The 17,634-nt window shown below is 35.5% G+C and overlaps 1 protein-coding gene across 4 annotated transcripts in view; it reads right to left on the bottom strand.

Annotated features, from left to right (window-relative positions):
* The window catches only part of ERC2 (ELKS/RAB6-interacting/CAST family member 2), a 521,406-nt gene that overhangs the window by 446,721 nt on the left and 57,051 nt on the right, over nucleotides 1–17,634 (bottom strand). For 3 of the 4 annotated variants that reach the window (XM_027794617.2, XM_055806739.1, XM_055806740.1), the window contains one exon: nucleotides 634–657. The exons of the other annotated variant lie outside the window; for it this stretch is intronic. In XM_027794617.2, the coding sequence (XP_027650418.1) occupies nucleotides 634–657 (24 nt within the window). The remainder of the gene's footprint in view (nucleotides 1–633; nucleotides 658–17,634) is intronic. 4 annotated transcript variants of the gene reach the window in all.

Raw genomic sequence — 17,634 nt, 5'->3', positions numbered from 1 at the left:
AATAAAGAAAAAAGAAAAAAAAAATCAATTTAGGACCTGAATGCAGTATTAGTCTTTGATTGAACTTTTTTTGTACATTGTTACAAAAATTTGTTAGAATCATTGATGAAAGTATATCAAATGACCTTATAAAATAGCAAAAGCATGTCACAGTATTTGTAATGGTATCTTTTCAAGTGCTTCTGGAAAAAAAGAAAAAAAAAAAAAAAAGACTAAAACAAACACACACAAAATAGTGTCAGCTACAAATAAAATAAATAGCAAAGGCAAACCAACAAACCCAAACACTGGGAAGTGACACATCCATTAGTACAGTCAATATGTACCTACAAAGCTGCAAGACTCAGTATTCCATGTTTTCTAAATTATTTCATAGACTAAAGGTAAATCTGCCCTTCACGGTGCTCAACAGTACTGTTGTTTATAAAGTCAATCAAAGTACTCACTATAATTAAAGGAGGATTGTGGGAGGGGCTGAATTGTACCTGGTAGGTCTTGGTTTTTTCTTTTGGTAACTACAGCTATGAACATGTTTAGTAAACAGGATTACTGTATCTCTAACAAGCAAACAAAAAACCACAATAAGCAATAGTGAATTTTATAAAATAAGTTGACTGCAAATAGTGGACAAACCTTTGTTCTCCTGGCATCCAAAAACTGAACAGCATGGTAAATGAAAAAATGAAGCAAAATCAACATAAATAAAGGTCAGATGCAAGCAAAGGAGGTTCAACAGAAAGAACTGAGTTCAACAAAAAGTACCTTCAACAGAAAAAAATAATTTATTGAGTTATACAGAAAGGCACCAACAACTGCACAGTACTCAAATATATAAACCTAAACTATAGGCAGACTTTACTCAACAGATGTGACAAACAAAAACATATCAGATATAATCAATTGCACAGTGAATAACACTCCTATTTTATTTTATTGTTCTTTTACACTGTAAGGTTTTTCAAAACACAGTAATTTGTCCTAAAATATCTGTACTACATCTGAGTACAGGGGTCTTTCTCTGTTCAAGAGGCAAATCTTGCACTCCTTCTTCAACACAAGTTAAAATCAAAATCAAAAAGGATTTTGTCCATGTTAAGGTTGGAACATGGATAATTATCCTGAATTACTATGGTTTCTGATGTTCATGTCAGATTATATTTTTATCTGGTTATTTGTTTTTCTTCTTGTTTTTCCCCTCTATTTATTCACTGCCTATGCAGCATACTGGCTTTATAGAATTATGAATTCCTGAACACAGTCTGTACTAGAAGAAATTTAATTGCAGGAATTCGGGGACTTAAACACATGGCACCAGACTTTTTTGCATTAATATGGCTATTCTGCAAGTCCACATTCTATTAAAAAAAAACATACAACAAAAACACAAAACAAAACATAGACAACAACCAACAACAACAAAAAAACCCAAACAAAACATTGTTTGATACTGTCTTCATTTTAGCACAATTACATCCAAAACTCTGTTTGTAACAATTTAAACTAAATGAGAAATCTTAAGAAAATAACCTTTTGAAATCACATCTTTTATCAGTTATTTCAAATGGGAAAAAATTATCACCAGTCATAGAATTCTGTAGTTCGACACTCTGAATCTGTTCTATCATTAAATAATACTGTTTCAATAAACATCTAGATCTTAATTATTTTAATATTTGCATGTTATTAGGTGCGCAGTCAGTTAAGAGCATACAAATGTAAAGCTACTCATTTACAGCTCTGTCTTTATTTAATGGTAATTCTACATTTTCTTAATCTCATCTTTTCATTTATATAAACTTAAAAGCTCCCAATAAACTCAAAACTCCTCTAGATGCAGCAATCTTCCCAGCTTTAATATACCAATATCTACTAATATACTGAGTGTTTATGACCCAAAGACTGACAGTTTTAGCACAGAAATTCAGTGCATAAAACCAAATCAAATGTTCAAATAGTAAAAATGCAATGATTATCATGAATGAGTGAATTAACAAAGACAGGGGAAGGCAATGATAAAGTAAACAGAATGAAAAACATTTCTTTTTAGGGTTTTTTTCACGATGTTAAGTCACAGGGACATAATTTTTGAAATTACCTTAACCTGCCAATACAGTATGAATGAAGGACTGCAGCCCCTCTCCGTGAGGACAAGCTGAGAGAGTTGGGGTTATTCAGCCTGGAGAAAAGGTGGCTCAGAGGAAACCTTACTGCAGCCTTTCAGGACTTCAAGGGGGATTATAAGAAAGATGGCGACAGACTACCAGCAGAGCCTGTTGCAATAGGACAAGGGGCAATAGTTTTAAATTAAAAGACAGCAGATTTAGACTAGACATAAGGAAGAATTTTTTTATGGTGAGGTGAGGGTGGTGACACAGTGGAACAGGTTGCCCAGACAGGTGGTAGACGCCCCATCCCTGGAAACATTCAAGGTCAGGTTGGATGGGGCTCTGAGCAACCTGGTCTAGTTGAACAAGTTCCTGCTTATTGCAGGGGGGGGTGAACTAGTTGACCTTTACAGGTCCCTTCCAACCCAAACTATTTTATGATTCTATGACTCCTGTTATGGAAGGAAGCCTTGGTTAGAGCTTACTGAAAATTTTCGGATGAGTAATTATGAATAGTTTAAATGAATACAAATCTATTCCATAAATTTGCATCAAGCTTGGCAAACAGCACATCTCAAAAGCTTAAAATAATTCAAGAAATATTTTCGTTTATGTTTGCAAATTAGAAGTTTAAGGGTTTTATTTAAAATTGTCCTTTTCTTAATGAAGTTAAAATTTTTCTAAATGAAATGCTTCCTTTTGATCAAGCATTTCATTCAACATTATATAAAGAAATTTCCCTTTTAATTAATTTTCAATTTGGTGTCCACATCAGCTATCAGCCAGAGCTTCAGCCCCAGGGCATTTATTTGAAGAATGAAGCTTGTATCTATACATTCTTAAAAAGAATTACTGGCTGAAATAACACACAAAATTTCCTTTGCATAAGCACAGTAAAGTAAATCCTCTGCATTCCAAAATTATTTCACTACTAAGCAACAAGGATATTCAGCAACTACCAGTAGTCTAGAAATAGTCAAAATAAAAGAATTGTTTTCTCCAGTCTGAGTAATTAAGATATGTCCTCCTAATTTTAAATTATTACTTGATGCTAAAAAACTATGTACAAATAAATGTTTTACCAGCCTCCATACACCAAATGCCTATATGTCTATAAGACTTTTCTTTTTCTAGAAGAAAAATTTCTAAATATGGATATTCTGCAAGTCCACATTAAAAAAAACAACTAAATTTTTAGAAACCAATTTCAAAAATATTTAAAATGTTCAAATACAAAAATAAAAGCAGAGAATATACACATTGCTCACATACAACCCTTCCAAATGCAAGCTGTAAAACCCAAACTGTTCAACCAACTCACAAATAATTAGATTTCAGAACTCAAACAGCAGTTCTGGTTAAGATAAGCCAGACAACTTCCTTTTCTGTCCCACACCAACCTATGTGTGCAGTTCTTAGGTTCTTCGCATAACCATGTTTGTCACTAAGCACAACAGCAGTTGTGGCTGCTTCTCAGTAATTATGTTAAAACTAACAGCTTCGACTGTGGCAGACTACTGCTTACTTTGACATAAAAGAATCCATTTTTGTACACCTTCAAAACTTAGAACTGTCTTTGAACATGACAGACCAGATTTAGACTTGTACTGACACAGATTTTTGTATCTGCAGCTAGCTAAGAAAAGGAAAGAACAAATGTTGTGAGGGTGGGAAGAAACTGGATAATTAATTGCAGTGGGGGAGGAATGTAGGAGTGCTGTGAGTATGTCACACTGCTGTCATTACATAGACATAGAACTTTATGGAAATTAAAAAAAAATCAAAATCTTTCATATTTTTCATAATTTCTATTAAGAACAGACCAGTTGATCAGAAATATTTGCATGCCAATTCTTGGTAATAGATAAATAGTTCTTTCAGAACTTTTTCATTCCTTCTCTATAGCCCAACTCCAAGAGGCAATCCATGGAACTGCACAGGAGGTTCCATTAATCTTTCTCTGAATTAAGCATAGTGAGGTTTTCAACATTTGCCCCCATAAACTGAAACAAAACTATGAAAGGAAGGTGAATTAATGGCATTCCCCAAGTTCTACACAAGTTCCTCTAACCTGCGCCAACTGGTTATTCCCAAAGGAGTTGCCTGCAGAGAACTGCCTTGCCACAGAATACCTTGGGCCAGAGCACGTAAGCACTTTCAGAGCATCCCAAAGCCTTAGGTATATAGTCAACAGTGGAAGAAAAGGAAATTGCAAGAGGACTCACTGATTTAAAATTGTTAGTCCACCTGCAGAAGTACACAGCTTCTCATGCTTTGCATCATCACCCCAGCACCAGAAGCAAAGAACATGTTGAAGAATCCAGTCTACCGTCACATAAGAAATCGCCTGCTACTAACATGGAAAGAAGTGACAAACCTTGGGTAAGGTCAAGGAAGAAATTATAGATGGGGCTGTCTTGATTGGGAAAGCCAACTTGAAGGTTTTTGTGGCAGAAAGTGGTCTTATGTTATCATCCAGTGATGGATTTTGAAATATACATCCATCCATATACAATTTGCAAGTAGGGTTGGTTGTTTGGGGTTTTTTTGTAATGCAGTGATAAACTAACAGGCTAATTCGTCAGACAGAAATCCCTCAAATTTGGACACCAGAGCTGCTGAAGGATTCCAAGTATGTTCTTTGGTTGTTTCTGCTCTAAATAATTCAGTACAGGACTATGACTAAAGAGGGTGATAGCAAGATCATCCACTAGATTTAAAACAACTACTTCTGTTGTTTAAGATGATTTGTTATTTTGGTACTTCATCCAAAAAGAGCTATAGCTACTTTATGGGACTTGAGTGTTTTTTCCCCACCTAATGCCTCAATCCTCCCCTCTCACTCCCCACTCTATTGACTTCTAGTTCCTATTTCTCATGACTACACCTTTAGCTCCTGATTCTCCTGTTTCTTTCCCACTCCAAACATAAGGACAAAACTTATTAGCTTTATCTTCTGGGACCCTCTTACCTGGCTTTACAGCAATTGACAAGTAACAACCACTGTGATAATAGTCTCTGTCCTCTCAATGCCAGAACTTCCATATAATGTGATGATCAAATCATCTGACAAAGTGAAAACCAACTGACAGCAAAACCCTGCAAGTCTAGAAGAAATAATGAGTCCAGGGAAGACAGTAGGCCCAAGCAACAGGGACATGAGGTGATGCTAAACTGCCTTATCTTACACCAGGCAACTGGCAGTATGGGAATACATAGGAGCACATCACGATGGATTAATGACAAAGACTTCCAGAGCTGGAATTCAAACTGTAAATTTCAATACACTTTTTTTTTCCCTTTTATTAACACATATAAAAATGACAAAAGATTTTGTCAGTTGTTTCTGATCCGTTGCAATCTTTGAAAAGGCATGGTCTAATAGTATTTTTCTGAAATTATTCTTAACTACAGTTGATTGCTTTCCGAAGTCTCTGCAGCTAGCTTCTTGATGGTATGGGATATCTTAAGCAGCCTTGCATGATCCCATTATCTCTGTGGTGCATGCAATGAAAGGAATAAAATGTACTAACTAAAATGTCCTGTGTCTTGGGACATAAACAGAGAATTTAGACAGCTGGATCAGTTGATATAGTCTAGCCTATTCACAGTTGGCAAATATATGACACAGAAGACCGGAAAACAATTTACTGTGTAACTGTACACTGTAGAGAAGCTACAACTATAACCAAATACATCTCAACTAGTATAAAAGAAAATTATACTATCAACTATACTCTCATTTTCTAAAATCATGCTTCATTATTTATTCTATAATCTGCCACTGATCCATTGTCATTCTTTCACTGTATGAAGATCTATCATTGAAAGGTAACAAACTATTTATAGCTTTCTTATGAACTGATCTAAACCAATTTGTATGTTAACTTCAGTTGCTACACAAACAAGTACAAGCATCAGATTTACAAATATTTATAATTAAAGATTGTTAAGGACAAATATGCAAATCTTTATTTTCTTCTGTAAGAGAAAACCAAAAAGCACACAATAGAAAACTGCCATTGTCTCTTGCCCCATGTCGGGCATCAAAAAGGACAGTGGTGGGTGCCTACAAGCTGCTCTATCCCTTCCCTAAACTTGCCCTTAATATCCTGCTTCTCAAGTTAAGTAAGGAAACTTGTTGTAGATTTAAATCTGCATTTCTTAATACAGACATTATATTTAAACCAAACTATTAGACTTCATTACTATTCAGTCAGCATCTCTGGGTCTTCTCACACAAATATTGCGGTGAAAAACAACTACAGACTAAGGATTGCCCAAAAAACCTGAGGTCACTGTACAAAAACACATCTCCATTTATAACTGAGGCGTACCTGTAAGTTAAAACGTTTTAGTATTGCAAGTTTCATAGTAGTTTTGCACCTAATTCTTAAGGCACAATCTATAAATATATTTCTTGCCCAATTCCCTGGCTTGCTGTGGGCCAAGAGATGTCATTTTTTATTTCCTTTGTTTGCCATTTGCCCTAAGTAGGCTTGCTCTCACAGATACAGTTTGTCATTCTGTCAAATAACATTTCTTCATAACAGATATTTACAGTACCACAAATCCACCTCAAGTACTGAAGTTCATTTGTTAATTTGGACTATACTGGGGCAGAAAAAAAGCTAACTCTATGTCTGAAATACTTCTCTCTATAATCCTTTCCTCCTTTCTTCCACTACATTTCTCCAGCGTAGCAAATGACTTCTGCAGTGTGTGATCTCATTTCAGGTCTTTCAAATTCACCTTGCCTCCAAAATGCAATACTTCCATATTTTTTTCCTCTGAAGAAAGCTACTGAATACTATTTGCTGAGTTATTTATTCAGTGGAGGATTTTTGATATTTATCAACCGGCTTTAACCAAAGTCAGACCACAGCCTTATCTCTGTGGAGACACAATACATTTTACCTCAGTCCACATTTACCAATAGGAATTCAGTTATGGTGTACCTTGATTAAAGTAGTATCTCATGAGCAAAACTCAGTACAACCTTCCTCCTTAGTTCCTTTAACCTAGAAAATTTGAATTAATCTATATATTTTCTCCCATTGATAAAAATCACTTTAATACTCATGGGTCAAATCCTGTAGCCTGTAATCATGAGAACCAGATGGCCAAGAGGAAAGGACTTTTAGAAATGTAAGAAGTCAAAAGAAAGCCTTGATGGGAGTAATCTGCAGAGAGACATGTTCACAAAAATGCCCATATCAAGCTTATGTTATTAAAAAAAAAAGCTTTAATTCAACATGCAGAGTCATCAGTATCAGATCAAAATGCAAGGTTTTGTATTTAGATGATCCCTACTAGTACTGTTACAACTTTTAAACAGCCCAGTCATGCCGTTATGACAAGACTATGACCTCCATTTTTCCCCTCTTCCCTTCAGAAAAATGCTGCTAGCATGTTTTTAGGGCTGAGCAATGCCAGAATTGCTAAATAATATCTTAGTTGACTGAAAATCACCCATTAACACAGATTTTGACCAATTGGAACACATCTGGAAGAATCTGTTTCAAGATTACTTATTACAACTTAACGAGAGGGAAAAACAAAATACATTTTAACAAGGCCTAGAAATCAAAGTTAGCTTCAGAAAAGCAGATTACTACTTTTTCCCCCCAACACTGTGTCTATAACATTAGCTACTTAGGTAAGAACAATGCAAGTTTTAGAAGTCCTGAACACTCACAGATAAATCTTTGCATTCATATTTAAAAACTACTCTCATTAGATAAAATAACTATATACGTGAGAAATCCTCCATCCTCTAATGCACTGCATTTTCTCTCGTAATTTTTTCTTGCCAGGATAAATAATTTCTGTTTGGGGATTGTTTAAGGATTGAAGTACTTCAGGTTCTCTAAAGAAGCTTTTAGACCATCTGGGACCATAAATCTTTACCCTCCATGCACAAGATTTCTGACGAGGCCTAGGCTCTACACAACCAATCCTTTCAATTTATATTCTGACTGTTCATGGTTTACCAAAGATGAGCAGAATCTCAGTCCTACAACTAATCCCAGGAGTAACTGCAGTCACAGAACAGAATCCCCGGAGCTTCACATCATCACAGCAGAAGTCTAGGAAAGTGAAAAGTACCCAAACCCTTTCCCAAAGAAGAAAGAAAATTCCATCCTCCAACAACCCCACCCCCAAACCACACTGTTAATGAAGAGATACAAGATGAAAAAAAAATCAAAAAGCAAAACAATACATCACTCCCAGCTCTCTCTCGCTCATAAAACAGCAGATTTCCAGTTATCTCCTCAGCCTTTTATCTAAAGGGAACAGTAATTTTGCAATTCTGCTGATGCCCTGTCTGGTACTTCTGGAAGCCCTTGTTTTTAGATTGTCTTCTATGCTGTTAGAACTTCCCTATCAAAAAAAGATTTAACATCATAAATATAACTCTGAAGTAATAATCACTTGTTTTCAGAAGGCAAAGATTTACAGTAAATCATCAAGTATTTTCAATAGGTTCTATTTGGACAAGATTCTTCCTGCAGACACACACAAAGCTCTTATAATTTTGTGAGTAAAAAACTTTAAAGACTCAGTGAGCAAAGTGTTGTTCATTAACAAAACATTGCACTATGTCGAACTGATTGAAATTTTGCTTGTTATACTTTAACCAAAAATTGGAGGAAACTCAGAAAAAAATAATTTCCTTCCTGATTTCTAATAAGTTCAAGTTTCCATGAAGAAAGCAGGTATTTTTTTCCAGCATAGCAATGTTTAATGACAAGCTTTTATTCAAATAGCATTATCTTACTCTTTTGTTATGGTTATAATTAGTGGGTGGTTATGTATTTAATGCCCAGAACAGCAAAAGTGCCATACCCAGAGGAGGTTCCTAAATCACATGGAATTTAGCCAACACACTATATTTTAACACACCTCTTATTATGAAAAGTGCATCTGGGTTCATTAATGATTATAAACGGTCAGCACCTCTGCTTTATGTCTTGTTTAAGGGTCAAAAGAATCCTCTTTTTTTTTTTCTACCAGTAAGATCAAACAAGTGTAGCCTTAATGCTTTTAATTATGTCTGGTCTATTTCATGTGTCTCATTCATCAAAGTCACTACCGAAATTATTCCTATTAGCCTTTAAGGTAAGTTATTTCTGGTGTTTCCATTCTAACATTTTCACCTAAGAAAACAAGCAGTATACTTTTGTGGTATTTTACCTCTTTTCAGTGTTGGGCATTAATCAGCTCTCATCTGCATGCCTTTGAATAAGCCCAGCACATGCACTCTCTCAGAAAGGCCTTGACCTGTTCCTTAAATTGGAAATTTCTTTTAGGCCAGTCACTTGGTTTTCAGCAATGTGAATATTAATACTAAATATTTCAAATTGCCAACAACTAAAACTGCTTCCATTAACTCACTCCCTAAAAGAAAGTGTTGAGTAATTTCCAACAAATTCCAGCAATATTATGCAAGTCTTAGAAAACTTTTTTTGCCATATATAAACTGTATATTGAAGATGCAAAAAGACAAAAAGACACTATCACATTACTATTCCACCACAAAAATGTCAAAGGACAATATTTAGAACATGAGTGACAGTCCACAATATTGTTGAATTAAGATCACATATAATTGAGCATGTTAATGGGAAACAACAGATTCAGCCTTATGGACAGAATTCCTATTTAAGGCTTCTGAAACACTAGCAGCCAAATAACTGAGACCGAGTAAGTGAACATCCACAAAATTTTCAAGGATATTGCTATTTCAAATATTTCTGGCAGACTTTTTTTTATAAGCAAAAATTATATATATATATATATAAAAAAAACATTCTAACACTTTCCATGGATGTCATTAAAAGTTTTAATTCCTCAGAGCCTTAAACCCAAGGTTTATTTCTTTCCTCTGAGTAGCACTCTTCAGTATTTCAGTTGTCCCTGATGCTAGGACAAGTTGCAAACAGTATTAGGTCCTGAACATTCTGGGATTTTGAATACCTCTGCAGTAGCTCAGAACAGGGGATGTTCTGAACCATTTCAACTGTACTCTCAAGCAGAGACCAGGAAGGTCACCAGCCTTCACCTGCAGATGACTGTTACTGCAAAAACAATGTTTCTGACTAACATTTAAGAAAAGCCATAAAACTCAATAAACACTTCACAGAGTTTCCATGAGCATTTCCTATACTAAATACTGTACATACGGAAATTACAGTAATTCATAGTGCCAATATAGGATAACTTCCGTAAAATGCTATTAATAGTACTATATCAGTTTACTACTTCTTGTTCAGAAAACATTAGCAATAAAGAGATGGATGCCTCCAGGCACTGGAAATCCTACTGTGTAAGAAGGGGATATGAACAGATTCTTCCCTGGCATCAGTCTCAAACCAATGAGTAAAGAAGCAGACGTACAGACTGAACTTTCAATAAGAAAGGCTACTGGCCATTCCCCAGTCTGCAAACCTGCCAACATGTACCTGAAGTGTCTGAAAAACGATAGTTATCATTTGTCTCTGTCTCACCATAACTACAAGTTTAAAAAAATTTTTATTCCACAAAATCAGTTACAAACTTGTTAGCAATACAGAAATTAATTAATTAAATGTTGAGAGGGCGGGGGGGTGAGGGGTGTTTTAGGTTTGGTGGGGTTCCTTTGAGTTGGGTTTGCTGTTTGGGGTTTTTTAAAGAAAAAAATGCAGAGCTCCCTTCACAGTGAACTCACATACTGTGTCCTCAATGGACCAGTAGCAGATTGAGCACTGCCCTGTCAGGTTCCAGCATAGATCAGTGATCTACTGAAATGCAATTTTCTTTCTCATAAAAGCTGTACGGACTCTGTAATAATTATTTTTTTTAAAAAAAACAGTAGTAGAATACCATAGGATCAACATTCTTCAATCTGTTATAGGGCCTGAGAACAAATTAGGTTTAGCAATGATGACAGCAGGCCCAGAAACAAAAGCCAAAAGCATATACTGGGAATATCCATTTAAAAAGCAAGACTGTATGTCAATTAAGATTTGCATTTGTCGTAGGGAGCTGAGGTCTACTTCTGCTTCTGTGGTCACATACAACTGAAATGCACCTGTTATAGTTTCCCAGATTTTCAATTCGCCTTCTTCCTGACATATCCAGGAGATTATATTTGGTAGCACCAGTTCAGTATGAGCCGTTGTGCAAACTTATGTTAACAAAGAACAGGAAGTTAAAAATTCATTGTTTGTGATTGTCAGCTTTGAGAAGCCTGATAAGCCCGAAAATATTTGGCAAGTAAATTCCTCTCTCTTTCTGGATAGTAGAGTATATTGTCCAGCTTACTGATTGAGTCAAAATAAGGGCAGAGCAAAAATCTTGGATGCTGAGAAGGCCTATTCCTCTTGTATTTCTCAAAAACTGAGGTCTAGCTACATTACAGGAATTCTTTTTCAGGCACTGAGTCAAGAAATTACTTACAAAAGGAGAGCACTGAGAGTAAACAAGGTCACATTTCAAACTGAAAAACCTGTGGTATTTGATTTTCAGTCCCTCCCTTTATCTGCTTGATCTTTTGTTATAAAGTTTAGGGCCTTCTGGCAGAAAGCTCACTGTTACCTTGAAGAAAAAAAAAAAAAAAGAAAAAGAAAAAAATCTTTTTCCTAGATAAAAATCATATGAACTGGGCTCCTTTTTCCTACTTTGCAGTCTGCCTCCAAAAGAAAGAAACATCCAAATTCTTTCATTTAAAAAAGTAAAATAAAATCGAAGGACAGGAAATTCTGTGGACATAGTGCAGGTTCTGCTGAAGTTATCAAAGAAAAACGCATGTAACTGAAAACTGTATCGGTGTCTAAGCAGTGTTTCTAATAACAAGGTCATAACAGACTGAAATAGAGATGGTTGCCATTGTCAGTAAGTAGTAATGAACAAAACACTGATGTGAGTTACGTTAGAAATATTAAAACAATTACTTCCATAGTATACAGCATGTTTGTTTCTCAGGTGACCTTAATATTCCACATATTGTGAAAGTTAGCATTTTGCATATAATATCTAAGAAACAGTATGGGGAAATTAACAGCCTGATACAGCTGACCAATTTCTCAACAAGATAGTCCAGTGATTATTTTACACTATATTGAAAAACAGAGAATAGGAAAGACAGAAGAGTAGACACTCAGCACTGCATTGCAAACATACATGTTTCTTCTATGTGTGAAATGGGTGCTTAAAGTTTCTAGACAAGAAATCTTCGTTGACATAAGTCAAATGCCTAGCGTCACTGAAAGCTGTGGGAGTGGGGCATCTTAACATTTTGCGTGACCTTATCTTCTCCACCTTTTGATTTTGAAACTTTCTAGCTATATTTTAATGCAGCCACTGGACAAAAAACCTGTATGAATATAAGTTATCCACATGACAATATCAAGGAGAGCTTTTAGTAAGCCAGAAATAAAAAAGTGATAAATCAAGTTCCAATTTCAACCTCTCCCTGCTATACTTTAATCAGGCAAAACACATAAAAGAGCACTCTTCAGCTTCCAATTTTTTTCCCCCTCTACTAGGAATAGTACTGTGAGTTGATTAACCATAATACACAATCATCTCTCATTGAAACAATTTGAAAATGAGCTTTAGAACTATGTGTTCTGCTACAGTTAAGGAAAAAAAAAAGAAAAAAATCAATATAGAGATTTCAGTAGCTCCAATCAAAACAGCCTTCAGTTAGATCCAACAGAGAAAAATGATGTATCACAAAGCAAGCCGACCATCTGGAAAGATATTTCAGCCAGAGTTACTGAAGAACAGATCAGCAGGAAAGAGAAATCATTAAGGAGAAAACATTTTGGCCTCAAAAGATCTATGCACTTCGTAAAAATATGCTTTCGTAAGTTGGAAGACTTTGGTTTCACAATGAACTTCGTTAAATCTATACTTATTCTTGTCAGATTTAATAGGAGTATCTGTTGTTTACGGCCTACATGAATCCAGTAGTCATACCAGAATCTGCAGTTATTAAGTGTCTCCACAAGATGGCACTACGTCCATAGCCTGCGAAAAATCCACCAGCACAAAAACAAAGGGAAAACTGTGGTCACATACAAAAAATAAACAAACTAACTTTATATAATAATTAGAAGTTGCAAGTATGCAAAAATAAAATCAACAGCCTAAGACAGATCTTTTCTTAAAATAGATAGCAATTTTCCCCTCATAATTCAACAACTAGGGGCAGGGACATGAACAACCCAGACAACACACATACGTATACATGCACTCAATATATACTTATACATACTTTGTATATACACTTTAATATCTACTTAAATTTATATGTCTATACATATATATATATTAAAAAGTAAATAAAACCCAAACATTTTTTCTTCAAAGTATAATACACAAAAGTATCTGTATAAACAGGAAATCCACCCGAGTCTGAAACTGGTTTACCTTGGAAAGCACAGTCATTAAAAAGCAAACACGAGACACAACTGAACTTAAAATTCATTAACAAAACGATCAAATTTGGGGCAACCCAAAGGCATAGCCAAGTATCCTCTCCAGGATTACTTAAATGAAGACCAGGAGATCCCTAAACTAAAACAGTGTTCTGATTTAAATCAAAGCATTACTAGTCTGGAACTTTGCTTTAATTCTTTAAAACCTTAACTCACAGGCTAACATAGCATCACTCATCAAAAATACCTATTATTTAAAAAATAATAATTAAAAAAAATGTATAAAGCTACTGGGGGAAGGGGGGGGGGAAAGTGTGTTGGGTTTTTCTCTCCCCACAGAAGTTTTCAAAATTTAATAACCCCTGGCATACAGTTAGCACTTCACAATAAATGAAGTTAACCTTGGCTCTTTGTTCCAAGTTCTGATACAGAACCACAATATAAGCTAGAAATTGTTTCGTTCCCCTGGTTACACTAACACTGGTCAGTTAATGCCAAATATAATCACACTGTTTGCACGCACTGCAAACACTAATGGTTAGATGCAATATATTGTACTTGCATGTTTAACTACGGGAAAGCCTTCATTCCAAAGAAGCAATTACAAATATATACATCAACGAATGGTTAAATCTGTGTCTTCCTAATCACCATTCAACACTCAGCACTACACAAAATACTTCACTTTTAACTAAGTGAAGTTATAAATATAAGTAACTTAACTAAGCAGTTAAGTATTTAGGATTTTAAGTACTAACAACTTACATTCTTTAAATGTGACCATAAAACCTGTTACGTATTACTGTAGGAAAGAGTGTATCAAACTAACGGTATGATTTTGAAACTGATCCACAAACAGTAAGAAATGTCTCAGCTAAGATTACAGATGCACTATGAAACCACTACAGAGGAACAACTGAATGCAGTAAATATTCCATTGTAAATTACTTAAAGATTCATCACAGCTATGATTCCCTCCCCCACCACCCCACCACCCCCCTTCATTGTATGTTGGTGGCCCTTCTTTCATTGTATGTTGGTGGGTTCTTTCCCCCCACAAGTACACAGCCTAATCTTAATTACTACAGTGCTGAAACAGTATTGTATCCTTATACTGGTGTACTGTTTAGTAGTGGTTCAAACCCATGTAGTGCCCAGAAGCCTCCAGGCAGACTTTCATTGCCAACTCCAATGAAAAAAACAGGTACTAAAGGTCATTTGGGGCCAACTGCATTCCACAGTGCTGAATTTTAAATTGTTAGCACTATCGCCTTTTCTGCCAACAATCTACTGGTTTTTTCCTTATTTTTCAAACTGCTTTTAAGTAAACATGCTGTAAGACTATTTCATACAGCTATTAAGAGTCATTAAAGCTGTGCGACCACTTTCCCACTGGTCACAAAACAAAATGACCATTAAGGCAAGAAAAGGTAAAGCACTTTCAGGATCTGGTCTGTTCTGCAAGCCTTACCTTACCAAAAAGCAATGCAAGCTCCACAAGCACACCACTACTATTGATTTCCTTTCAACCACCCCACACAGCAGATAAGAACACCACAGATCTGCTAGGGAGTAAGGCATTTCAGAGCCACCTCGGAGCGCAAAAGCCTTATTTTAGTTGTAACTGCTACGGGGTTTTGTCCTAAATCACATGCTTACACATCTGTTGGCAACATAATGCAAACTCATTGCAGTTTAAGTACAGATTTGTGATCAGAATGAATATCCCCCTCAACACATCCTCCATTAATCCCCAGTTTTTGCACTGTATGACCAGAAAGGATTTGTCCTATGCTGCATAAAAAGTGAGGGTATAGAATCAATACTCGTGTTATCGCCCAGAACACTCCATGCATCCTGCTCAGCTAATGTCAGCTCTGTGAGTTTAATAAATTGTATAGGCTCTTTCAGGTTTTTAAGAAATTATGTAACCTTGTATCTTTCTACTTTTTATGAAGACGCATCTGAGCATGAATTAATGGGATCATTTCATCTTACTCTTGAGCAGCACATAAGAGATCGAGCATATTAACTGTATGAACCAGCTTTACAGCTTTCCATTTTGCTTGAAACTACCTCCGATTCCTCCTTTCTCTTCCTTCCACCAATAGGTTTTCCTATACATTTGCAAAAAGTTCTCAATCTCATATCTGGTTTACTTTGCTCAACACGTTTTCCACTTACAGCTTTCCTTTAACCCTAACGTTTCCCAAATAATGCTGTGTTTTCAGTAGAACTCATGCAGTAGCAAAACCTTGAACAAGAACATCTGTCTTACTGTGGGTAGGAGGGCTGTTGCTTTCCCAAGTAAACACATAGATATGACAACTAGTTAAAAAAATAGAAAATAAAACAAAAGTGAGCAGAATAAACTATTCTCCAACATGATGGATTTCTTTAAAAAAACCATATGCCCTATCTGAAACACTTCAAATGTACAATAAATGTTCAGCTATGATAGGCAAAACAGACTGCATAGTGCACCCCAGTGTGCCTAGAAGCTCCTCCACAGGCTGATGGACAAACAGAGATATTATTCAGTATTTAAAGAAACTTCACTAAATCCACTTCACAAAAGCCCAAAGTGACAGGATAAATGGTCATTGCTTTACAGGAAAGCACCATACACATGTAACAATATCCCTGTTCGGGGATTTAAAACAATGCCTTTTTCAGAGTATAATCTTTAGACAGAAACTCCACTGAGATCATTAGGTTGAAAGCAAAACATGAAGTAGCAATTATAAACATCAGAGAAATACAACCTTCTTTGCTGTGCTACATATGCCTTTAACTTCACTTCTAAGATAAAAATAGCTATATAAAAGTAAACTAAACTTTATGACTAAATGCAGCTAACCTACCAACTTTCATTAGAACATTTTATTTAAACAGAAAGCTTCACAATCCTTTATTATGTTTGCTTTGTGGTGTCATAAAGATTTTCAAGTTTTAATGTTTCTGATATACATGTGTTCAAAGACTGCACTGGCAATCATTATTTAGTGAAATAGGTGTGCCCATATAAAATGTTTCTCAAGGAAAACAGAAATATTTTTCATCTTTTGAAGGATTACAGTGTTTTCTGAGTTCTGTTACACAATATTGATTATAATTTCTATCCTGACTTTCATAAAAGACTGAAAATAAACTAGCAAACTCATAACTCACACATCGCTGCAGTTAATCTCCAGAAGCCAGACTGCCTAGGTTCAGCACTGCACTTCATCCATGTTGTTATATCACTTAATTATTTTAAGATAAATGATTCTTATGTCAGGCATCATTCAGACTCCGCACTAAAATTTTAGGAGAATTCTAGGGAAAAACTATTTTTTTTCAGCACAAATTACTTACACAACGATCTGGTAAACCAAAACCACTTGAAAATATAAATTAAAATAATCAAATGGTGAAATAATTTCTATATAAAAGTTACAGGATATACATTTCTATATAAAGGCTAAGGGAGATACGGCTTCATTTTGTTCCTGCTCTGGCTGCTCTTTGTTGATCCTTAAGTGCAAAGCAGTTGGAAATTGGCTGAAATCACGAGCAGTTCCCTCTAGACTCCCACTTCCACCCCACCATATTGCCTATATGGCAATGAAAAAAAAAAAAAAAAAAAAAAAAAGAGTACTACCACTGAAGGAAGAGTGTGACAAGCAATATGATGCATATTTTTCCATATTCCAACTAGTCTTCATAATGTCTTCTCTTAGCCCAGCTAAGATTCAGAAAAGCTGATTCCAAGCCCTCCATTTGAAATTGCATGTCTAACAAACAAGAGAATCGCCATTGTACAAGGAGATATTTTCACACCACATTACAGTAACAGAAATCGTGTTTCACTATTCTTTAACAGTTTTATATGCACTGATTGCACAGAAAAATAATCTTTCTAATATTTCAAACAACTGCACTACTGCCAGAAGTAAGAGTGTTGAATTACAATTCTCTAATTTAGGGTCATCTAACCACAGTAAGAATTGGAAGAGAATCCTGTTCTGATACATTCTGATGCTACAGATGAGATCACTAGTAGCAGCAAAGGATTAATCACAGGAGTTTTTGCTTTCCACTATGCTACATGCTACAGGTCC

The sequence above is a fragment of the Falco peregrinus genome, chromosome 5 (genome assembly GCF_023634155.1).
Source record: "Falco peregrinus isolate bFalPer1 chromosome 5, bFalPer1.pri, whole genome shotgun sequence".
Taxonomy (NCBI): Eukaryota; Metazoa; Chordata; class Aves; order Falconiformes; family Falconidae; genus Falco; species Falco peregrinus.
The sequence above is the reverse complement of the archived record's forward strand: the minus strand, read 5'-3'. Positions and strand labels throughout refer to the sequence as shown.